Source organism: Mytilus trossulus, chromosome 11 (assembly GCF_036588685.1).
Source record: "Mytilus trossulus isolate FHL-02 chromosome 11, PNRI_Mtr1.1.1.hap1, whole genome shotgun sequence".
Classification (NCBI taxonomy): Eukaryota; Metazoa; Mollusca; class Bivalvia; order Mytilida; family Mytilidae; genus Mytilus; species Mytilus trossulus.
Window position 1 is genome coordinate 12,712,941 of NC_086383.1, and position 26,979 is coordinate 12,739,919.

Sequence of the window (26,979 nt, forward strand, 5' to 3'; positions counted from 1 at the left end):
ACACTCTTATTGAAGGTGATACAATTAGTTTGTAAGGAATTACTTATAACGGTTAATGAGAATAAGTTATATAATTATATCATGCTAATAAAACGCAGTGATGCATGTAATAAACGAAAAACGTTACACAATCTTGAATGAATTGTGATATTCTTCACACTGTCCACAAAACCCCTCCTCACACGTGGTACACCAAAAAATGGCTTCCATTGTCTTATTTTTTACATGACACGAATTACACAATTTTTCAGACCTTTGGATCGCTCACTTGTCCAACATGGACGTAACAAACTGATTCCTTGGTAGTTTTGAAGCCCAAGTCAATGGTTTGTCTGGTGTTCCTTTAAATGACACAAACATTCGGCATACTGGACATCTAAACTCTTCGGAAGTATTGTCCTTTTTCATTGATGACACAATGCATGTGTTAATACATGTTTTACAGAAGGTATGAAGACATGGTAGGTACTTCGGAACTTTAAAAGTTTCTAGACAGATACTACACGTCAATAAATCATCGAACTCTTCTGTGTCTTCTGAAGGTGTGGCCATTTTCGATTTTTTGACATTGACTATTTCTTCCTGTTTCGTATATATGATCACAATTTTCCTTGATACGTTTTGTAAATGCGTCGTGGTTATTTAGATATCTTCCTATTAACTATGAACATGGTGAAAACCTCTCGTTTTGGTCACAATATTAATGTCATCCATAGCCTATGAAATTCAAATCAAATCATCACATTTAAAAGTTATAAGATTCTATATATAACGTCGGTATGCACATATCTATTGGCAATACTAATTGATTACCACAGTTAAACCCGGATGATTTTCGTGGTTAAATAGTATAGACAGTCAGTAATAATTGAATAGTATAGAATGTCAATAACTGCTAGTAGTCCTTTGTTCATTTATGTATCATTGTCATTCTGCCCAAGTTGTTAGGTTTCTGTTTTGTTACCTATTCTGACATCGGACTCGAAGTGCTGACAATGTGCACTTACAATACAATTTTAAAGTTAACATATTTAAAAGATACAAATTATAAGTTCATAACCATTGCTACATAAGTCGGGTGTTTTCCCAAATATTGTCTCTTACAACTTTTTTTAGAAAGCATTTCCTATGCCTAGCCATTATGTCCAAAGGCGTCATTTAGATGTTTCTGTAAAATTGCGTCTTTTATATGAATATTCACTATTCCGTCTAGGTATGCAGTTGAAATGATGCCAGCAAATGTACACTGAATGAAAACTAACCTTTTGATCATATTTTGCGGAAGCCACATTGTGGACAAAAGGTGATTTATTTTGGAAGTATACATTTTTTCATCTTTTGTCATTGCAAAAATGTCTAAAAATGTCATCTTGCTACTTTTGATGCTATAAAAGGTAAAAAAAAAATTAAATATCACCTTCCATCTTTTTCAAACTTGAAAATATGCAAATAGTTATCAAAGTTACCTGGATTATAATTTAGTACGCCAGACGTGCGTTTCGTCTACATAAGACTCATCAGTGACGCTCATGTCAAAATATTTATAAAGCCAAACAAGTACAAAGTTGAAGAGCATTGAGGATTCAAAATTCCAAAAAGGTGTGCCAAATACGTTTAAGGAAATCTATGCCTGAGACAAGAAAATCCTTGTTTTTCTGAAAAATTCAATGTTTTGTAAACAAGAAATTTATAAAAATTACCACATCATTGATATTCATGTCAACACTGAAGTGTTGACTACTGGGCTGGTGATACACTCGGAGACGAAACTCCCACCTGCAGTGGCATCGACCCAGTGGTATTAATAGTTATCAAAGGTACCAGGATTATAATTTAGTACGCAAGACGCGCGTTTCGTCTACACAAAACTCATCAGTGACGCTCATATCAAAATATTTATAAAGCCAAACAAGTACAAAGTTGAAGAGCATTGGGGATCCAAAATTCCAACAAGTTGTGCCAAATACGGTTAAGGAAATCTATGCCTGGGACAAGAAAACCTCTTTTTTCCGAAAAATTCAATGTTTTGTAAACATGAAATTTATAAAAATGACCATTATTATTAATATTCATGTCAACACTGAAGTTTTGACTACTAGGCTGGTGATACCCTCGGCCAAATTCCTGACTTGGTACAGGACATTTTTAAAGAAAAAAATGGTGGGTTGAACCTGGTTTTGTTGCATGCCAAACCTCGCACTTAAATGGCAATGTTAAAACTTTCCTGAAAATTTGTGAGCAATGTGATTATCAAATTTGTTGTGAACTATGACCACGAAGGTTTATTTCCCGTGAACTGAAATCACTATAATTGTTTTCCTTTGAACTCTGATCACGACAATTTATTTCCCGTGAACTGTGATCAGCAAATTCATCATCTTGTGAACCGAGCCCCCCCCCCCCCCCAAATGGCTCTTTAATGACAGATTTTTAGGGGACGACCATTCAACTTCAAAGAAAGGGAGAGGGGTTGGGAAAACATGATAAAAGAGGGACGAAAGATACCAAAGGGACATTCAAACTTATAAATCTAAAACAAACTGACAACGCCATGGCTAAAAATGAAAAAGACAAACACAAACAATAGTACACATGATACAACATAGAAAACCAAAGAATCAAAAACTAGGGGTGATCTCAGGTGCTCCGGAAGGGTAAGCAGATCCTGCTCCACATGTGGCACCGTCGTGTTGCTTATGTGATATCAAATCTGGTAAATAGTATAATTCGGTAGGTCACATTCATGAAAGGGAAGGGGATTGTAATTACGACGTAAGGAACATATCCGATATCATTTGTGAAACGGTTATTCCATAACGGTCAACCAACTCGTGATGGCGTCCGTAAAATTTACGAAGGGATGATTTCAACTTCACAATTTGAAACTCTTGGTTTAATAGCTTCCTTGTGAGCAGCAACCCTCTATCAAGAAAATCATGATAGGAAATGCAATCACGGGAATATCGTATCAATTGGGAGATATATTCCCCGTATGCAGGTGCTGCTGGAATGTTGCTACTTAGAAATGGAAAGTTCACAATTGGAAAGCTGAAATCATCTCTTTTTGTCGTAACGTTGTATCGTTTGTTTTCTCTTTTTTTTTAGTGTAAAATTTCACATTGCGATAAGACGTGTCACGGTACTTGTCTATCCCAAATTCATGTATTTGGTTTTGATGTTATATATATATATATTATATTTGTTATTCTCGTGGGATTTTGTCTATGTGTGTTACATTTTAGTGTTATGTCGTTGTTCTCCTCTTATATTTTATGCGCGCGTTTCCCTCGGTTTTAGTTTGTTACCCCGATTTTGTTTTTTGTCCATGGATTTATGAGTTTTGAACAGCGATATACTACTGATGCCTTTATTTGTCGTAAAGTTTTGTTTTCAACCGACCCTCCGATTGTCAATTTCTAGATGTAAGTCAAGATATGAAGCCGACCTAACTGTATCTGTAGTATCCTTTATCTCTAGTTCAATGGGATAGATGCGTTCCACATAGTCACCAAATTTTGAATTATTTAGTGAAAGAACATCATCTTTATAGCGGAAAGTAGAGTTAAAGGATATTGCTAACTTCTTATCTTTCTTCCCATTCCCAACTTACATCGGATTAGGTCCCCTACTATTTCTTATTTATGTAAATGACATAGCTGATAATTTGACAAGTCTAACTCGATTGTTTGCTGTAAACAGTGATTTTGGTCTAAAGCTTGGCTTATTAACTTTAACCCTTATTTATTAAGACAAAGGCTATGATATTTTCCTGCCATACTTCTCCAGATGATATTGAAATAGAATTTCAAAACCAATTAGTAGAATTTGTCTCCTGTCATAAACACTTAGGGAAGTTACTTTTGATTCCATACACATATAGAAAATATTTTTAAGTGTGCAAGCACAAGATTTAGTTCTTTAAATTCAGATTTACATCGTGTTAATATTAAACCAAGTCCTGCATGCAGCTGTGGCCACCCTGTTGAGGATAGTATACACTATTTTTTAGAGTGCGCTCTTCACAACGAAGCAAGAGAAATACTGTTTTCAAAATTAGAAAATTATGCTGTATCTATTGAGCTTCTATTAGCTGGTGACGATGATCTTTCTTTTCAACAAAACAAACACATTTTTGTGTCCGTACAATCAGCTTATATCAGAATAACGCAAAGATTTAAAACAATCAATTAACATTCTAAATTTCTACTATTTGATAGTTAATATTGTAGCATTTACAAACAATTGTTCTAAAAAATCGCAATTATTTGACTTAAGAATTTTAAGGATTAAACACATTTTTTTTCTATAGGTTATTGATGTGTAAACCGCGGGGCTCTTACTCACAAACTTTACATAAAATTCCTTCGGACTTTTATTCTGTTTGTGAGTTAATCGCCCCGGTTTTCACATCAATAACCTCTAGAAAAATGTGTTCAATCCTATCTATAATACTAAAATTACCAAGTCCACTTTATCAGCCGTCATCACGTAAAAACGACGAATCAAGGAATTCAACTGTATATATAACTCATATAGTACAAAGGTGAAGATTAAAAATTACACCACTCCAGGCCCTTTTGTTTTCCACGTAATTAATATTGCCAATAATTAAGAAGTTCCGGGGCGAGTCCGATACCGATACCAATATAAAATTGAGAATGGAAATGGGGAATGTGTCAAAGAGACAACAACCCGACCAAATAAAAAACAACAGCAGAAGGTCACCAACAGGTCTTCAATGTAGCGAGAAATTCCCGCACCCGGAGGCGTCCTTCAGCTGGCCCCTAAACAAATATATACTAGTTCAGTGATAATGAACGCCATACTAATTTCCAAATTGTACACAAGAAACTAATATAAAAATAATACAAGACTAACAAAGGCCAGAGGCTCCTGACTTGGGACAGGCGCAAAAATGCGGCGGGGTTAAACATGTTTGTGAGATCTCAACCCTCCCCCTATACCTCTAACCAATGTAGAAAAATAAACGCATAACAATACGCACATTAAAATTCAGTTCAATAGTATATTCACCTGTTACCTATTACCTTATCTGTACGTTCCGCATCTGACAGGCACACCACCAAACGTTGTATTCATTATTAATATGCTATACACACGAGTCATAATCACGGGGTTGACACTACTTAATTGTCAAATTGTAACCTATTGTTGTATTTTAATCAGTAAGACTTTCCAGAGACATATATACATATGTGTATATATGTATCTGGACTTTCTAAGATAACAACTTACGAATACTAAAAATCTGGACTAAAAATAAGGCATGACGTAAAACAACGAATCAAAGAATTCTAATATATAATACATTAATTCAGTCACGGACCCGCAATATCACGGGTGTGTTCTAGTAATATTAAAGATGCAAATTTCGCTGAAACTAAAATATTTGAACTTTCCCGCCAAAATACTTTTTTTTATAATTTTATTTTTTGGTGTTTTTAAAATATGATGTAGCTCATTTTTACATATTTTTTTTTAATATTTTAGTGTATGAAAGAAAGTTAAACTCTAAAGATATCCCGTAATTTATACATTTTTTTAATCGGGATCTACGAGATTGGACATGTGCATTCACAAACAAACATGGCCGACACCACAACAGCTCTCACCGTCGGTGGAAACCGAACAACAGGACAGACAGTTAGAACACAGAATGGTGTGTTGGTCAAGTTGAAACATTATAGAATTTAATATTCTTTATCATTATCTCAATTTTTTACGGGTTTTCTTCATAAATTAACTAAAATCGCTCATGAAACTCAAGGCATGAGTCGCACATGGCTTTGGAACAATCCAGAAAGTTCCTCGATTCCCAACACACATTTTAAAGATTTTTTTAGTGACTTTAACCAGACTGTGTATAATTTTGAACATTTCTTGGTATGAAATGAGATAAAATTTTCATTCGTCTACAATGATTAATTATCAAACAAAATCGTATTTGTTGAGAAGTTGACAACTCAGTTCACAATTTTGTACTAAATTGGGTGAAAGACATACATGTAAATCCTGACAATTTGTTAAATATACACATTAATTTGAATAAATTTGATATATTTAATACTGATGACACTATTAACAATGAATTCAAAAACTTTAAAAGATGTTTGGTCAAAACCAAGAGGGTGCTTATACATGTAGGCCAGTCTCCTCCGAATGGGACAGTCTGTTACTACTAGACAGTGCAGCCTGGTACAACTTGTCCTCCAAGTGGGACAGTCAGTCACTACCAGACAGTGCAGGCTGTTACAACCTGTCCTCCAAGTGGGACAGTCCGCTATGTCAATCCTGTCAACGTGTACGTCCACTTCGTACCCAGTACAAAGTGTCCTCTGAATATCAAGTGTCTTCTAGCACTTAATATATCCAACGTTCGCTCCGTTGAAGGATGACAGCCAACAGACCGGCACCAGTGCTGTTTCTCATTCTCTAATAAACCCGTGGTCGATACCACTATTGACTTGATAGGGGTGTTCTCTAAATATTACCCATACAGAGCATAGAGGGTCCCTTATGATCACCTCTATAACTTTCGACCTGGCCACTAATATTTCCGCCCAACGTCTAAATCCACTCAACGCTTCTTTTTGCATAAACTATGCATATATAATACAAGAATCTCCAGATTCATAACCATAACCATCAATAAACATTGCGATAACAATTATGAAAGTGCTATGAATTTTTATAGAGCAGATATACAAGCGTGTCTTCTTCAGGTATATGTCGTCATAAAGGCATGCCAAATTAAAGATCTTTTTCAGTGAAAGACATACATGTACATGTAATTCCAGGAATGACGTATCACACACACATTGGTTCTAATTTGTAACATAATTCAATAAAAGAATATTATCATTAATTTTATATTGAATTTGATAACTAAATGTTTCTTAGAAAAAAAAGAAATAGAATGTACTCAAAAGTTCTCAAAAATCGGTTTTTCTAGTGTAAGTCTACAGAAAAATTAAGAAAATGATAGCCTTATGTGAATGACTTATCAACATACCTGGATAGTAATCATATGGGTTAAAAATGAGTCATTCCTTGTCAACATCCTGACATGTTTTAAAAAGTCTGTTAAAAAGAAACAGTATTGGTCTCCTTCCTAATATTCTTTGTTATATTTCAGTAAATGCAGCATGTGCCATAGCCAACATTGTGAAGTCCAGTTTAGGACCAGTGGGTCTGGACAAAATGTTAGTGGATGATATTGGGGTATGTTTAATTCTTATTTAGCGCCAATTTGTGAAAAGTAATGGAGACTTAGTGGTAGGTGTAAGTTCATAATTATACCCCACGCAACGAGTTGCGGAGGGTATAATGTTTTTGACCTGTCTGTCCGTCCGTCAGTCCTGTTTCTTGTCATCGCAACTCCTCTCAAACCACACAACAGAATTTCACGAAACCTTTTCAGATAAGAAGGGCATACTATGTAGTTGTGCATATCGACGGGAAACTGCGATTCAATTTTTTTTCTAGGAGTTACGCCCCTTTGAACTTATTTACTTTAATGTACTACTGCAACAGTTTGTCATTGCAACTCCTCTCAAACCACAAAACAGAATTTCACGAAACCTTTTCAGATAATAAGGACATACTATGTAGTTGTGCATATCGACGGGAAATTGCGATTCAATTTTTTTTCTAGGAGTTACGCCCCTTTGAACTTATTTGCTTCAATGTACTACTGCAACAGTTTTGCTTCAATGTACTACTGCAGCAGTTTGTCATCGCAACTCCTCTCAAACCACACAACAGAATTTTAGGAAACCTTTCCAGATAATAAGGACATACTATGTAGTTGTGCATATCGATGGGGAATTGCGATTCAATTTTTTTTCTAGGAGTAACACCCCTTTGAACTTATTTACTACATTGTATAATGAACTACTGCAACAGTTTGTCATCTCAACTCCTCTGAAACCACACAACAGAATTTCATGAAATTCTGTAGATAATAAGGACATACTATTTAGATGTGCATATTGGCAGGAAATAAATTTTTCTTATACAATTTTTTTTTCTTTCACTTATTTAATTTCTTCAATGACAATGTGGGGACGTGGGGTATGTGAGCATGCTCACTATAAAGGTTCTTTAATTTAGAATTATTTTAATCAATTATATTTCAAGGATTTAGGAAGTATCATTGAAATTAAGAACATTATAGTAAAAAACAAGTATTTCTAAATTTGAAAAGAAAATGATTATATAATTAATCCTACAACTTCCTCACACTCATGTAGTCTTTGAACAACGTTGTTAAACCTGTTATGTTATGCAATTCTCATAAATGACTGATAAATTATAATAAAAGGGAATCATATACTGAAATGAAAATAACCAATGTTTAAAACTGCAATATTCATGACATTGAAATATCGTCAGTCAATCATTAGATACACTCTCTAAGATCATTTAATGATTTATATATAATTACAGGGTGTGACACCAATTACCCAGGGTGCAATTCAAAAATGTATCCAATCATGATGTCTGTTATATTTATGTTTTTTTTTATATTTACAGGATGTGACCATTACAAATGATGGAGCTACAATATTGAAGTTATTAGAGGTAGAACACCCAGCAGCCAAAGTACTGGTAGAGTTGGCTGATCTACAGGACCAGGAAGTAGGAGATGGTACAACCTCTGTGGTAGGTTGACACCTATTACCCAGGGTGCAGTTCAAAAACTTATCCAATCACAATCTCTGTTGTATTTACAAGATATCCTATTCAACTTACCAATTTCCTAGAGTGCAGTTCAAAAATTTATCCAATCACGATCTCTATTATATTTGTTAGATATCCCATTCAACTTGCTTACAATCTATGAAGATTGATAGTATATACAATGGGGTTCAGTAAGTCAGTACTTTGATCCGAATACTTCTGTCATGTTGGAAGTACTTCTTACAAGGTACTGTACACTACATTCTTTATAATCAGTAGCTGTCACTTTGACAGTTACAGAAATATTTTAGTATTGATGCATTGACAAATTTATTAAGAAAAGGCAGGATTTTATAACGGAAAAAGCACCTTGCCCCTTTAAAACCTACTAAAAAAAGTATGCATGACTGTTAAGTGAGTGTTGTTAGCACTTGAAAGCTTTCTGCTCCTTCTGACTAAAGATGTTCTTTTTGGCCGTACTATGCAAACCAAATTTTCTTGTTCATAAAAAGACACAAAAATTCAAATCCTTTTGATTTCAAAATTTAAAATAAATGGTCCTCAGCCAAGTCCATTAAAAGTTATATCAGGCCAGTATAAATTATTCTGAAGTTTTACTAGCCATATAAATCTCAATTAGGGTTCAATGTACTACATCATGTTCATGTACTATATAGCTATGAACTTATCCACAATACATTACAATCTAATACATTGAATTGCAAGATTAGGAAACAACTTGCTCTTTTATACATGTTATATACCGCTTTAATGATTAATTTAAAAGTCCCATTCAACTTGCTTCTAATCTACGTAGATTGATAGTATATACAATGGGGAACAGTAAGTCAGTACTTTGATCCGAATACTTCTTTTATGTTAGAAGTACTTCTTACAAGGAACTGTACACTATCATATATTCTCAATCTCCAGTTACACTAGTACTGCTTTAAGTACATTTTAGATGTTCAGTAGATGTCACTTTGGCAGTTACAAAATGTTTAAAGGTTCATGCATTGATAAATTTATGAAATAAAGGTAGGATTTAAAACTCTCAAAGCACCATGTACTGATGTCATCAAATGAAAGCCTCTTGTTCTGTGCACCCAAATATTTTCTGTAAGGCCATACTCAAAACAACTTTTTGTTAAAATATAGACACAAAATTCAAATTTAACATTATCTTCAAGAGATATTCATGATAAAAATTGTTCTGGGCAGTCAAGGGCATTATATTTTTTTTTCGGACATGACTAACAAGCCATTAAATTGAAAATAGGGGTACAAACCATAATTAAATAACTCCTAATCCCTAAGATTCTGAAACATTTCATCATGATATTGAGAAAATAGGTATTCCTTTTGTATACTAAACAATGATCATATGAGAAATCCCATTCAACTTGCTTACAATCTAAGTAGATTGATAGTATATACAATGGGGTACAGTAAGTCAGTACTTTGATCCGAATACTTCTGTCATGTTGGAAGTACTTCTTACAAGGTACTGTACACTATTACCATTTATGATTTCACAATTCATAGTATACTGGATGGTCCTCATCCAAGGCTATTTAAAATCATATCGGGCCAGTATAAATTATTCTGAAGACTTAAATAGCCATATAAATCTCAATTAGGGTACTTAGTTTGAATTGGAATTCCTTAAACATGTTAAAGTCTGATACATCCAATTGTTGGGAAACTTGATCTTTTGCAAACTTTTTCAATTGTAATTTAAAAATCCCATTCAACTTGCTTACAATCTATGTAGATTGATAGTATATACAATGGGATACAGTAAGTCAGTACTTTGATCCGAATACTTCTGTTATGTTAGAAGTACTTCTTACAAGGTACGGTACTTTACACTGCATTGTTTGTAGTCAGAAGCTGTCACTTTTGCGATTAGCAATTAGACTTATTGCTTTTCACATATATTTTGTACTACATTTCAAGTCTTTAAATTCTCTAATAAAAATCGTGTTACCTGCAACCTAAGTTTATTTTTTTTTACTCTATTCTATTTGTAGGTAATTATTGCTGCTGAGTTGTTGAAGAATGCTGATGAACTTGTTAACTGTAAAATCCATCCTACCTCCATCATCAGTGGATACAGACTGGCATGCAAGTAAGTTATCTCCCTTTATAAAATGGCATGTAGTTAAGTTATCTCCCTTTATAAAATGGCATGTAGTTAAGTTATCTCCCTTGATAGACTGTCATTGAATTAAGTTACCCCCCTCCCCCTTTATAGAGATAGAGTAGTTATTTCCATGTCAAAACATATAATGTAAATAAGAACTAAAATTGAGAATGGAAATGGGGAATGTGTCAAAGAGACAACAACCCGACCAAATAAAAAACAACAGCAGAAGGTCACCAACAGGTCTTCAATGTAGCGAGAAATTCCCGCACCCGGAGGCGTCCTTCAGCTGGCCCCTAAACAAATATATACTAGTTCAGTGATAATGAACGCCATACTAATTTCCAAATTGTACACAAGAAACTAATATAAAAATAATACAAGACTAACAAAGGCCAGAGGCTCCCGACTTGGGACAGGCGCAAAAACATGTTTGTGAGATCTAGTATGTTTAGCAAGAATCTGTTAGATGGAATCTTCCTATCAAATATCAAAATGAAATTTTACATTCACACACATGCTTTCACAAAAAAAAAAAGATGGTAAAACTTGAAAAAATGTACAAGTTCTTATGTGCATAAATATTTAATAAGAAGAAATGAATGTGATTTTGTTTTGTAATTTTATTTAGGTTTAAAAGTGTTGATCTTGCACACATGGTTAAGTTGAATCTTATTTGCTGTGACATTTTATACAGCTTGCTACAAGTAACTTACACTTTACCAGTATGAATAAAGATAAAACAAGAACTAATCATTTAATAAACTATAAAATTGAAAATCATAACATGTAACATGTTTATAATGAGTATTATTTGTATTTTCAGAGAAGCCTGTAAATACATACAAGAACACATGACAATAAATGTAGAGGAGTTGGGAAGAGAATGTATAATTAGTGCAGCAAAAACCAGCATGTCCAGTAAAATCATTGGACCGTATCCTTTACTCATAGCAAATGTAATATATATATTGTCATTTTATATTTGAAATGAATGTATTCAAGTTCTTGTCACAGTCATATAAAAATAAGGAGATGTGGTATTAATTAGTAGGCAACTGTGCAGTTGAATCATCAGAATAATATTCTTTGAATTTTTCCCCCTCAAAACACTGAAAACATATCATGCATTTTAAAAGAATTTGAAAGACCAAAAGATACATGTGTGTAGTTGTTTCTGTCTACAAACAATTAGAAATCAGTTGCCTCGCATTGGTGTAAATATGTTAAATATTAAACATGAAATGAATTACTAAATATACAAAGTGGTTCAACTACAGTGTTCAGTAGCTTGTCAATATACATGTAGATCTATGTTAGGGCTATTCCAGAAAAAAATGTATGGGGGGGTTGGAAGGCACATTGTATTAATAATACATGGGTGATGGGTATCAGGGCAACTTTTCACTCTATAATGCACTATAATTTTCAATTACAATTGTCTGGGTGGCGGGTGCCGACAAAAACTGCCTTCCAACCCCCTCCATACATTTTTTTCTGGAATAGCCCTTAGATAATTTAAACAGTCAAGTTTGATGTTTTTTTCGTGTCATTGATTGTCCTCTGCTGAAACAAACTCTGGCTTCTATAAGTAATAAATACAGGCTGTCAAGCGTGCTGAAAGTGAAGTGAGACACTAACAATTGAAATAAAATACAATAAACACTTTTGACATGTTTGAAGTAATAGACGTATTTACATTTGTATGGAAATTTGTCCGCCAATACGTAAATTTGCACATGTTCCCATATACTTTGACAGCATAATTCAAAGCATTTGATGTCACAATAAATAAGTCATTGTTGCTTGTTCTAAGAAGGTTTGTCCAGACAGATTTAAGGTCAAAGTAAAAAATATTTATACCCAACACTAAAGTTCATAATTAAGAAAATAAATCAGAAACCTATATGGTTTATTATTTTAGCAATTTAACTATTCCCATTCAACTTGCTTACAATCTATGTAGATTGATAGTATATACAATGGGATACAATAAGTCAGTACTTTGATCCGAATACTTCTGTCATGTTGGAAGTACTTCTTACAAGGTACCGAACACTTTTATGTCTTCAGTATCACATTAACCTTTAAAAATTGAAGGCAATATTCTCAGTTGCAGCATAAAAGGAGACTTTTAGCATAAGTCTTAACTCTTACTGTACAAAGTTGTATGTTGGATGAGCTTAAGTGTACTTTGCAGCAATGGTGCAGCATAAGATCCTACTGAAAACTATAAGAAATCAAAACACTAAAAGGGATCAGCTGGGAACCAATATTTAATGTCAGATGAACCTTCATTTGAAAATAAAAGTATTTTGAGAATTATATGACCTTGACTTCAGACAGTGAAATGGAATTCTTTTCTAACATGGTTGTTGATGCTGCCATGGCAATTAAAACATCTGATGGCAAAGGGGGTCACAGATACCCAATCAAGGCTGTCAATGTACTGAAGGCTCATGGGAAGAGTTTGAAAGAAAGCTCACTTGTTCATGGATATGCTTTAAACTGTACAGTTGCCTCACAAGGTAAGTAAAGATATTTTGTTTACAAGAAGAAAAAGACCAGGAATATTTGATTAAACATTAATGATGGTCTGTAATGTCATTATATTGGTGAGTGAGTATAAAATATATGGCATGATTGCTTATCAGACAGCTCTTCAATGGATACCAAATGACATGTATATAAGTAAGAATTATAGGTCACCATATGGAGTTTTAACAAACTAAAGGTCACCATATTGCCTTTTACAATGAGCACACCCATACTGGAAAGTCAAATATAAAAGGTCATGAAATGGCACATGTCAAACAATGCTTGCCAAAAAAACTAACAGCATGATTATTTACCAAAAAATGAACAAAAAACTAATGAAATAGTTATTATTACACAAAATCAAGCTTCATAAATTTGATGTGACTAACAAAAAAGCATGAAGAACAGGCAAACATGATAAAAAAAATATTGAAAGCCATGCTTATATAAATAGCCTATAAAAAGAAGAGACATGAACAAACGCCAGGGAATGCATACAAATGTCTTATTGACTTATGTTTGTAAGAGAAAACTCGGATCACATTTACAAGTTTCAGAAGTTTTATTTTTATTGCAGCAATGGTAAAGAAAATAACTGGAGCAAAAATAGCTTGTTTAGACTTCGGTTTAATGAAAGCTAAGATGAAGATGGGTATTCAAGTATTAATAGAAAATCCAGAGCAGTTAGATGGTGTCCGTCAGAGGTAATGTCTACATATATAGCATGTTTAATACCTTGAAAGATGGTGTTCGTCAGAGGTAATGTCTACATATATAGCATGTTTAATACCTTGAAAGATGGTGTTCGTCAGAGGTAATCTCTACATATATAGCATGTTTAATACCTTGAAAGAAAAAAAATGTCAAGAAATGAGACACCAATCACAAGTGGATGTTTTTCTGTTTATGTGTGAATCCAAAATGTTTTATTGGACTTTCAATTAAATAGAAATCTTAAAACACTGGTTCTTTTTGAACATGCATGAAATATTTGCTATTAAGCAACCAACAACCATTCAATATACTGGTCTGAAATTTTTTTTATGGTTTTGGATGTTGGACAGATGTCTTTCATTTCCTCTGTCAAAAAATGACAACAAAACCAAAATTATTTAGTTCATTTTACTTGGAAATCTTTGTATCCAATGTTAAAATATATATTTTCCTATAACTTTTTTTAAGGAATGGGTGAGGTAAAATTATCCAATAATACCCATCAACTCAAATTTTCCATAAAACAGCTCTCGAGTAATCAGTGTCAAATGAAGACTTTACCCATAACTTTGCTGTGGTATACATATGATTGTACCTATAGTTATACATTTGGGTTATAGAAACACCAGAATATGTACCAGGGTTAGTGCTTCTTATTGGTACTAATGGTCAATCAAATCTGGGATAAGGCTAAGATTTTTATGCCCAACCTACGATATATGAGGGGCATTATGTTTTCTGGTCTGCATCCGTCTGTTCATCTGTCCGTTCGTCCCACGTCAGGTTAAAGTTTTTGGTCAAAGTAGTTTTTGATGAAGTTGAAGTCCAATTAACTTGAAACTTAGTACACATGTTTCCTATGATTTGATCTTTCTAATTTTAATGCCAAATTAGAGTTTTTACACCAATTTGATGGTCCACTAAACATAGAAAATGATAGTGTGAGTAGGGCATCTGTGTACTATGGACACATTCTTGTTTTGAATGAAAAAGGGTGATGATTGGACATTATGTTTTCCCTTTGAATTTTCAAATTATTTTAGTTCGTCATTTTTGTGTTACATTTTTGGCATACTCAAGTCTGCTTTAATCTGCTTATTCAAAACTAAATGTGTAAAAGCAGTATTGTATATGCCTAGATTTATTTCCTTAAAACGCTATGCTTTTATTGGGATCGATTGATTTTGAATATTTAATGGCTTTCATTCTAGAGTTGTATGGTTTAATTGTCAGATTTTAGATAATATTTATAGGCCTTAGGATATCCTCAAAAATATTTTTCAACATTCTATTTATGATTCTGATTTTAACCTTATAAATGCTTATAAATTATCAATTTGATTCTTGCAAAAATTGTAATATACAAAGAATGGCCTATCATGTTCTGGTGAAGCCTGTCATTAACATCTACTGTTTTAAGATGGGAACATCAAAGCCTTAAGGGTCATTGACTATTTAGCGGTCTAGGTAGTTGATCTACAGCGATGAGTAAACTGTCAACCGGTGGCGGATCCAATGGGGGGAGGGGTCCAGGAGCTGTAACCTCCTTTTTTTAGGATGATCAATGCATTTCATGCATTTGAATGGGGAAATGTTGTTGGTTTAACTTTTTTCTGCTAAAGGATTTAATGCCAGAATGAAGAACAGAATGCAGTAATAAACTATATAATTTGCTATGGGATTGTAAAAGAATTTGCACCCATAACTTTGCTGTGGTATAAACATTATTGTACCTATAGTTATACATTTGGGTTACATTAACACCAGAATTAATCAACAGTTAGTACTACTTATTGATACTGATGCTGTATTAAATTTGTGACATGACATGAATAACTTTTAAGAAAGGAATGATTAAAAGTTAATGTAGACAAACTGATTGTTGAGTTGGATATAACAGTTTGTCACTGTGTGTAAAATATTTCAATTGTACTTATTATCTTCATGTAAAAATGTGTATAGAACAGGTATATGAAACTTGAATTTCAGAAAATTTCATGTGGGGGCCACTACAGTCGTGCTTCAGTGATTTCCTTTGTCAATCAACCAAATTTTCTCGTAAATCTGCCTGGGAATTTAATTTTAAATATTTTTTTTATGTCGGAAAATTGTTTTAATTTAATTTTAGAGAATGTGATATAACAAAGGAAAGAATAGAAAAGATTTTATCATCGGGAGCCAATGTTATCCTTACTACTGGTGGTATAGATGATCTCTGTCTTAAATACTTTGTGGAGGCCGGAGCAATGGCCGTCAGGAGATGTAAAAAGGCAGACTTAAAAAGAATTGCTAAAGCTACAGGAGGTCAGTATTGTATCAACTTACAGCGGAATGCATCAAGTGTGTGATAAGGGTTATTTCTTTGGTTAGCTTGTTTGCTAGCTGAACCATGAAGTCATTATTAGGTAAGGTAAACTACCCTCCTTTAAGAGTAGACTAGTCTGACAGATAACCACTCTATCTATCTGTGTGTAGGACAGGACTTGACTACATGGAAAGGAGGGTAGTATACCTAACCTAATAATGACTTCACGGTTTAGCTAACAAGCAAAATAACGAAAAATACTAACTTTACCTACACACTTGATGCATTCTGCTCTTAAATGAATAGAAGCAGTTGTGATATGAGTGCTAATTGGATTATAAACTAAATGAAAAGAAGAAGTTGTGGTATGGGTGCCAATTGGATTATAAACTAAATGAATAGAAGAAGTAACAGTATGAGTGCCAATGAGACAACTCTCCATCCAAGTCATAATTAGTAAAAGTAAACAGTTATCATGGTTATAGGTCGAAGTACGGCCTTCAACAGTAAATCTTGGCTCACATGGAACAGCAAGCTATAAAGTATGCTTTTCATCTATTTTCAGGTCAATTAGTATCAACATTAGCTAACTTAGAAGGAGAGGAATCCTTTGATGCTGCTTTCCTGGGTCAGGCTGAAGAAGTTTGTCAAGAAAGAGTCTGTGATGATGAATTATGTCTCATTAAAGGGTTAGTTCAATCTTTGTTTTATACGTCAGTAAATATAATATACTTCTGAGGTTCTCACAGGGTTAGTGGAATCTTTTATACACCAGTAAATACAATATACTTCTGAGGTTCTCACAGGTAAATCAGAAATTAATTTCATCCTAGACATGCAGTCTTCAGGACGAACTATCTACAGGCCTGTTGCTCAATTTTTAATTTTTTTTAGTTAGATTCTGTTGGTCTGTGGATATGATTTTTACAGGCCCAAGAGCAATTTTACAAGCCTGGGCTGCCTGGGCTGCCACTCACACTGGACATGAAGTTCAAAAACTATTGTCTTCATGGAAAATCACAGATCCCTATTGTACCTCAGATAATATAACCTTTCAGGATCTAAATGACTATATATAGTTTCATTGTACGTACCTAAAAATGAAAATAAAACCATGTCACTGGTTGAATTTCTTTTGTTTAGGACACAATTAGATTCCGTAATGGTAAATTGTCTGATAAAGGTTTCCCTTCAAAAAAAAATATTGTTAACAGCATTTGATAAAAAAAACCTTCTGAAATATGTATGGCTTTTTAAGTTGAAATACATTCTCAGACCGATACCAAACTCTGTTCATTGGCTCAACTCTGAACATTTATAGTTGCTCATCTAGGAATTGAAAAGGGACATGTGATTTCAAATTTATTTTGGTCATTAACTGATTGTGTTGATACAACAAAAGAAAGAAAATTAATTGCTTGATGATGGCGATCTACCCATAACTTTGCTGTTGTATATATATGTTGTACAAACAGTTATACATTTGGGTTATATGAACACCAGAATATGTTCTAAATATAAGGACTACTTATTGGTACTGACTTTGAATTAAATCTGGGACAGTCAACTAAATTATATTGTATGTCCATGCCTCCTAGTCATTTGTTGTATATAAATATTAATTTAATGGTCCTTTCTACATATTTGTTAAGAGTTATATTCACCATATTTATCTGTTGTTAAAATGAATTGCTTGCAAAATTTGTTAGGTTCCCAGTATTTAATTTTGTGTATATTTTTTCAACAGACCAAAGGCCAGAACAGCTGCGTCTATTATACTGAGAGGAGCTAATGACTTCATGGTTGATGAGATGGAACGATCTGTCCATGATGCCCTGTGTGTAGTGAAGCGTGTCCTAGAGTCCAAGACTGTAGTCCCCGGTGGCGGTGCTGTGGAGGCTGCTCTGTCTATCTACCTAGAAAACTTTGCTACTTCTTTAGTAAGTATGCAGATGTACATGTAGTATAAACATGAAAAAATGTGGTATAGTTGGCAGTTTGACAAATCTTGAGGCCCCTCATTGGGGTGTCAAAGTAATCACACAACAATTTGTTCAACCAAAATAGTCAAATTATTATTAATTATTTTTACACAAGATAATCAAATAATCAAAATAGCAGTCCTTGATTATCTAATATTTATTATTAAATAATTGGTTTGTAACCCAAAAATGACTATATAAAAGGTGAAGTTATCAAACTATCAAAAAATCACACGAGGAGGCCCATTCAATACAATACACTATGCAATATTTATAAACACTTATGTCACATTCACATCATGTAAAACAAGAGATAAACATAAACAAAATACTCTCACATATAATCACATACAACCATAGAAATAAATACAACAACTGTAAAATGGAATATATTCTTATTGCATTGGTTAACGTTTGCAATGAATTATATTGATTTCCCAGTAAAATAAAAACCGATAATTTCACTTTCTGATGTCAAACAACTATAGGTGTTGTCAAGACGTCAATAACGGCGGACCAAAACAAATTGTGAATGCGTCGTATAAAAGATGTAGTTCCTTACATGTTTTACATTAATTTCTTAAGAAAAAAAGCCATTTGCAAATGTAATAAAAAGAATAACTAATTAAAAAATATTCAACTCGTGACCGAACAACACTGATAATTAACTCATGCGCATTCGTGAATTAATGTGTTGTTCAGTCACTTGTTGAATATTTTTCTCTATTTGTTCTATAAATAATAACTATACATAGTACTTTATAATACTTTAATTAAGTTTGAAACAAAAAGAGATACAAATAGAATATATTTATTTGATTGTAGGGTTCAAGGGAACAATTAGCTATAGCAGAATTTGCTAGATCATTGTTAGTGATACCTAAACAGCTGGCAGTTAATGCAGCCCAGGACTCCACAGATCTTGTAGCTAAACTCCGAGCCTTCCACAACAAATCACAAACCACTAAAGAACATAAAGACCTCAGATGGTAAGTCAAAGTGTATAACAACAGACATAAACTCCGAGCCTTCCACAACAAATCACAAACAACTGAAGAACATAAAGACCTCAGATGGTAAGTCAAAGTGTATAACAACAGACATGAACTCCGAGCCTTCCACAACAAATCACAAACCACTAAAGAACATAAAGACCTCAGATGGTAAGTCAAAGTGTAAAACAACAGACATAAACTCAGAGCCTTTCACAACAAATCACAAACCACTAAATAACATAAAGACCTCAGATGGTAAGTCAAAGTGTATAACAACAGACATGAACTCCGAGCCTTCCACAACAAATCACAAACCACTAAAGAACATAAAGACCTCAGATGGTAAGTCAAAGTGTAAAACAACAGACATAAACTCAGAGCCTTTCACAACAAATCACAAACCACTAAATAACATAAAGACCTCAGATGGTAAGTCAAAGTGTATAACAACAGACATGAACTCCGAGCCTTCCACAACAAATCACAAACCACTAAAGAACATAAAGACCTCAGATGGTAAGTCAAACTGTACATAAACTCAGAGCCTTCCACAACAAATCACAAACCACTAAATAACCATAAAGTCCTCAGATGATTATTAAATTAAAGTGTACACTAACAGACATAAACCTAGAGCCTTCCACAACAAATCACAAACCACTAAAGAGCATAAAGACCTCAGATGGTAAGTCAAACTGTACATGAACTCAGAGCCTTCCACAACAAATCACAAACCACTAATTAACCATAAAGACCTCAGATGGTAAGTCAAACTGTACATGAACTCAGAGCCTTCCACAACAAATCACAAACCACTAAATAACCATAAAGTCCTCAGATTGTAAGTCAAACTGTACATAAACTCAGAGCCTTCCACAACAAATCACAAACCACTAAATAACCATAAAGTCCTCAGATGGTAAGTCAAACTGTACATGAACTCCGAGCCTTCAACAACAAATCACAAACCACTAAATAACCATAAAGTCCTCAGATTGTAAGTCAAACTGTACATAAACTCAGAGCCTTCCACAACAAATCACAAACCACTAAATAACCATAAAGTCCTCAGATGGTAAGTCAAAGTGTAAAACAACAGACCAAAACTCGGAGCCTTTCACAACAAATCACAAACCACTAAATAACCATAAAGTCCTCAGATGGTAAGTTAAAGTGTAAAGCAACAGACCAAAACTCCGAGCCTTCCACAACAAATCACAAACCACTAAATAACCATAAAGTCCTCAGATGGTAAGTTAAAGTGTATAGCAACAGACCAAAACTCGGAGCCTTTCACAACAAATCACAAACCACTAAATAACCATAAAGTCCTCAGATGGTAAGTTAAAGTGTATAGCAACAGACCAAAACTCCGAGCCTTCAACAACAAATCACAAACCACTAAATAACCATAAAGTCCTCAGATGGTAAGTCAAACTGTACATACACTCAGAGCCTTCCACAACAAATCACAAACCACTAAAGAACATAAAGACCTCAGATGGTTATTAAATTAAAGTGTACACTAACAGACATAAACCTAGAGCCTTCCACAACAAATCACAAACTACTACAGAACATAAAGACCTCAGATGGTAAGTCAAACTGTACATACACTCAGAGCCTTCCACAACAAATCACAAACCACTAAAGAACATAAAGACCTCAGATCGTTATTAAATTAAAGTGTACACTAACAGACATAAACCTAGAGCCTTCCATAACAAATCACAAACTACTACAGAACATAAAGACCTCAGATGGTAAGTCAAACTGTACATACACTCAGAGCCTTCCACAACAAATCACAAATCACTAAAGAACATAAAGACCTCAGATGGTTATTAAATTAAAGTGTACACTAACAGACATAAACCTAGAGCCTTCCATAACAAATCACAAACAACTAAAGAACATAAAGACCTCAGATGGTAAGTCAAACTGTACATACACTCAGAGCCTTCCACAACAAATCACAAACCACTAAAGAACATAAAGACCTCAGATGGTTATTAAATTAAAGTGTACACTAACAGACATAAACCTAGAGCCTTCCACAACAAATCACAAACAACTAAAGAACATAAAGACCTCAGATGGTGATTTAATTAAAGTGTACAGGTTGAAATTAAAATATCCACTTTAAATGTAGTGTATTGTGGATATACTCAAAGGTGTATAAAATGCCATTTTGATATGCATTTTGTGATAAGAACCTGTACCCATAACTTTGCTGTGGTATAAATATGATTATACCTATAGTTATACATTTGGGTTATATTAAAACCAGAATATATTCCATTGTCTGTACTTCTTAGTGGTACTGATTGTGAATTAAATCTGGGACAGAATTTCTCAGCAGTTTTTTGTCTGAATTATTCACATATACCCTTTTATATATAATCAGTGGAAAATAAACACCTCTATTTCACACAATATAATAAAGTAGCTAACAGAAATTTGTTCAATTACACATATCTACTAGGTTTCATAGACGATGACTGAGATAAAAGCCTGTTACTGATATTTATGGATTCATTTATTATTTCGTGGTTTGAGGAAAACATGCACATTTGTTTATATTTAATTTTGTGTTTTTTTGCCGAAGTTTGCATACAATCCTATAGGAAGCTAGTCATTTGTTGAACATTAAATTTTGTGGTTCACCCATACCCATGAGATTCACCAAAACTGTTATTCATCAATAATAATGAATTCACAGTATTACTTTACAGAAGTAATTGCATGACTTAAGTTGACAGATAGAAATATTTCTACTTGGACTCTTACTTTACAAAAGTTGATGTTATGTGTGAAGTGAAATTTAAGAAAATTAATAGATATAATCTTGCCTATTTCAGGGTTGGTTTAGATCTGTATGAAGGAAGAAAATTAATAGATATAATCTTGCCTATTTCAGGGTTGGTTTAGATCTGTATGAAGGAAGAAAATTAATAGATATAATCTTGCCTATTTCAGGGTTGGTTTAGATCTGTATGAAGGAAGAACATTAATAGATATAATCTTGCCTATTTCAGGGTTGGTTTAGATCTGTATGAAGGAAGAACATTAATAGATATAATCTTGCCTATTTCAGGGTTGGTTTAGATCTGTATGAAGGAAGAACATTAATAGATATAATCTTGCCTATTTCAGGGTTGGTTTAGATCTGTATGAAGGAAGAAAATTAATAGATATAATCTTGCCTATTTCAGGGTTGGTTTAGATCTGTATGAAGGAAGAACATTAATAGATATAATCTTGCCTATTTCAGGGTTGGTTTAGATCTGTATGAAGGAAGAAAATTAATAGATATAATCTTGCCTATTTCAGGGTTGGTTTAGATCTGTATGAAGGAAGAACATTAATAGATATAATCTTGCCTATTTCAGGGTTGGTTTAGATCTGTATGAAGGAAGAACATTAATAGATATAATCTTGCCTATTTCAGGGTTGGTTTAGATCTGTATGAAGGAAGAACATTAATAGATATAATCTTGCCTATTTCAGGGTTGGTTTAGATCTGTATGAAGGAAGAACATTAATAGATATAATCTTGCCTATTTCAGGGTTGGTTTAGATCTGTATGAAGGAAGAACATTAATAGATATAATCTTGCCTATTTCAGGGTTGGTTTAGATCTGTATGAAGGAAGAACATTAATAGATATAATCTTGCCTATTTCAGGGTTGGTTTAGACCTGTATGAAGGAAGAACATTAATAGATATAATCTTGCCTATTTCAGGGTTGGTTTAGACCTGTATGAAGGAAGAACATTAATAGATATAATCTTGCCTATTTCAGGGTTGGTTTAGATCTGTATGAAGGAAGAACATTAATAGATATAATCTTGCCTATTTCAGGGTTGGTTTAGATCTGTATGAAGGAAGAACATTAATAGATATAATCTTGCCTATTTCAGGGTTGGTTTAGATCTGTATGAAGGAAGAACATTAATAGATATAATCTTGCCTATTTCAGGGTTGGTTTAGATCTGTATGAAGGAAGAACATTAATAGATATAATCTTGCCTATTTCAGGGTTGGTTTAGATCTGTATGAAGGAAGAACATTAATAGATATAATCTTGCCTATTTCAGGGTTGGTTTAGATCTGTATGAAGGAAGAACATTAATAGATATAATCTTGCCTATTTCAGGGTTGGTTTAGATCTGTATGAAGGAAGAACATTAATAGATATAATCTTGCCTATTTCAGGGTTGGTTTAGATCTGTATGAAGGAAGAACATTAATAGATATAATCTTGCCTATTTCAGGGTTGGTTTAGATCTGTATGAAGGAAGAACATTAATAGATATAATCTTGCCTATTTCAGGGTTGGTTTAGATCTGTATGAAGGAAGAACATTAATAGATATAATCTTGCCTATTTCAGGGTTGGTTTAGATCTGTATGAAGGAAGAACATTAATAGATATAATCTTGCCTATTTCAGGGTTGGTTTAGATCTGTATGAAGGAAGAACATTAATAGATATAATCTTGCCTATTTCAGGGTTGGTTTAAACCTGTATGAAGGAAGAACATTAATAGATATAATCTTGCCTATTTCAGGGTTGGTTTAAACCTGTATGAAGGAAGAACATTAATAGATATAATCTTGCCTATTTCAGGGTTGGTTTAAACCTGTATGAAGGAAGAACATTAATAGATATAATCTTGCCTATTTCAGGGTTGGTTTAAACCTGTATGAAGGAAGAACATTAATAGATATAATCTTGCCTATTTCAGGGTTGGTTTAAACCTGTATGAAGGAAGAACATTAATAGATATAATCTTGCCTATTTCAGGGTTGGTTTAAACCTGTATGAAGGAAGAACATTAATAGATATAATCTTGCCTATTTCAGGGTTGGTTTAAACCTGTATGAAGGAAGAACATTAATAGATATAATCTTGCCTATTTCAGGGTTGGTTTAAACCTGTATGAAGGAAGAACATTAATAGATATAATCTTGCCTATTTCAGGGTTGGTTTAAACCTGTATGAAGGAAGAACATTAATAGATATAATCTTGCCTATTTCAGGGTTGGTTTAAACCTGTATGAAGGAAGAACATTAATAGATATAATCTTGCCTATTTCAGGGTTGGTTTAAACCTGTATGAAGGAAGAAAATTAATAGATATAATCTTGCCTATTTCAGGGTTGGTTTAAACCTGTATGAAGGAAGAAAATTAATAGATATAATCTTGCCTATTTCAGGGTTGGTTTAGACCTGTATGAAGGAAGAAAATTAATAGATATAATCTTGCCTATTTCAGGGTTGGTTTAGACCTGTATGAAGGAAGAAAATTAATAGATATAATCTTGCCTATTTCAGGGTTGGTTTAGATCTGTATGAAGGAAGAACATTAATAGATATAATCTTGCCTATTTCAGGGTTGGTTTAGATCTGTATGAAGGAAGAACATTAATAGATATAATCTTGCCTATTTCAGGGTTGGTTTAGATCTGTATGAAGGAAGAACATTAATAGATATAATCTTGCCTATTTCAGGGTTGGTTTAGATCTGTATGAAGGAAGAACATTAATAGATATAATCTTGCCTATTTCAGGGTTGGTTTAGATCTGTATGAAGGAAGAACATTAATAGATATAATCTTGCCTATTTCAGGGTTGGTTTAGATCTGTATGAAGGAAGAACATTAATAGATATAATCTTGCCTATTTCAGGGTTGGTTTAGATCTGTATGAAGGAAGAACATTAATAGATATAATCTTGCCTATTTCAGGGTTGGTTTAAACCTGTATGAAGGAAGAACATTAATAGATATAATCTTGCCTATTTCAGGGTTGGTTTAAACCTGTATGAAGGAAGAACATTAATAGATATAATCTTGCCTATTTCAGGGTTGGTTTAAACCTGTATGAAGGAAGAACATTAATAGATATAATCTTGCCTATTTCAGGGTTGGTTTAAACCTGTATGAAGGAAGAACATTAATAGATATAATCTTGCCTATTTCAGGGTTGGTTTAAACCTGTATGAAGGAAGAACATTAATAGATATAATCTTGCCTATTTCAGGGTTGGTTTAAACCTGTATGAAGGAAGAACATTAATAGATATAATCTTGCCTATTTCAGGGTTGGTTTAAACCTGTATGAAGGAAGAACATTAATAGATATAATCTTGCCTATTTCAGGGTTGGTTTAAACCTGTATGAAGGAAGAACATTAATAGATATAATCTTGCCTATTTCAGGGTTGGTTTAAACCTGTATGAAGGAAGAACATTAATAGATATAATCTTGCCTATTTCAGGGTTGGTTTAAACCTGTATGAAGGAAGAACATTAATAGATATAATCTTGCCTATTTCAGGGTTGGTTTAAACCTGTATGAAGGAAGAAAATTAATAGATATAATCTTGCCTATTTCAGGGTTGGTTTAAACCTGTATGAAGGAAGAAAATTAATAGATATAATCTTGCCTATTTCAGGGTTGGTTTAAACCTGTATGAAGGAAGAAAATTAATAGATATAATCTTGCCTATTTCAGGGTTGGTTTAAACCTGTATGAAGGAAGAAAATTAATAGATATAATCTTGCCTATTTCAGGGTTGGTTTAGATCTGTATGAAGGAAGAAAATTAATAGATATAATCTTGCCTATTTCAGGGTTGGTTTAGATCTGTATGAAGGAAGAAAATTAATAGATATAATCTTGCCTATTTCAGGGTTGGTTTAGATCTGTATGAAGGAAGAAAATTAATAGATATAATCTTGCCTATTTCAGGGTTGGTTTAGACCTGTATGAAGGAAGAAAATTAATAGATATAATCTTGCCTATTTCAGGGTTGGTTTAGATCTGTATGAAGGAAGAAAATTAATAGATATAATCTTGCCTATTTCAGGGTTGGTTTAGATCTGTATGAAGGAAGAAAATTAATAGATATAATCTTGCCTATTTCAGGGTTGGTTTAGATCTGTATGAAGGAAGAAAATTAATAGATATAATCTTGCCTATTTCAGGGTTGGTTTAGATCTGTATGAAGGTACTGTCCGTGACAACAAGAAAGCTGGTGTTTTAGAACCCGCCATTTCTAAGATCAAATCTCTCAAGTTCGCTACAGAAGCTGCTATTACCATTCTGAGAATCGATGACATGATCAAATTAGAGAAAGAAGGCGGTCAGGGAGGAGGCAGTGCTTATGAACAGGCTCTACGATCTGGACAACTCGGATAGTTATTTATTTATAGATTTATGACAATTATTTTACACAGTATGATTGTAATATTCAAATCTCCTGAATGCTCAAGTATGTTACTCCAAATACTTGTAAGTGCTGATAAGACCCGGAAGAAAAATTGTAATATATAAGTTATTATTGTACTTGAGGTTTTTTTTGGGGTCACACCTGATAATGTGGGAAATGGGAGGGTCAAAAGACAGACAACACAATAAATGTTGACTCTGTAATTATTTATATTAAAATTTCATTACTGACACTTCAATCTGTTATGGTTAACTTTAATGATATTTAATTTCAATTGAAACTATAAATTTTATAGCATACATTTAGAACTTGAAGAAAAGGGAGAAGCATTTAATCTGAGCATTGAATTATTGTAAAATG

At 33.4% G+C, this 26,979-nt stretch overlaps 1 protein-coding gene across 1 annotated transcript; it reads left to right on the forward strand.

Annotated features, from left to right (window-relative positions):
* Nucleotides 1–5,557: 5,557 nt before the first annotated feature.
* Nucleotides 5,558–26,969, forward strand: LOC134690748 (T-complex protein 1 subunit alpha-like). Its single transcript, XM_063550803.1, has 12 exons — nucleotides 5,558–5,680; nucleotides 7,157–7,242; nucleotides 8,557–8,685; nucleotides 10,737–10,834; nucleotides 11,676–11,786; nucleotides 13,196–13,377; nucleotides 13,965–14,091; nucleotides 16,230–16,405; nucleotides 16,972–17,095; nucleotides 18,154–18,346; nucleotides 19,214–19,377; nucleotides 26,375–26,969. The coding sequence occupies exons 1-12, from the start codon at nucleotides 5,608–5,610 to the stop codon at nucleotides 26,586–26,588; spliced, it is 1,677 nt and encodes a 558-aa protein (XP_063406873.1). The 5' UTR covers nucleotides 5,558–5,607; the 3' UTR covers nucleotides 26,589–26,969.
* The last annotated feature ends 10 nt before the right edge of the window (nucleotides 26,970–26,979 follow it).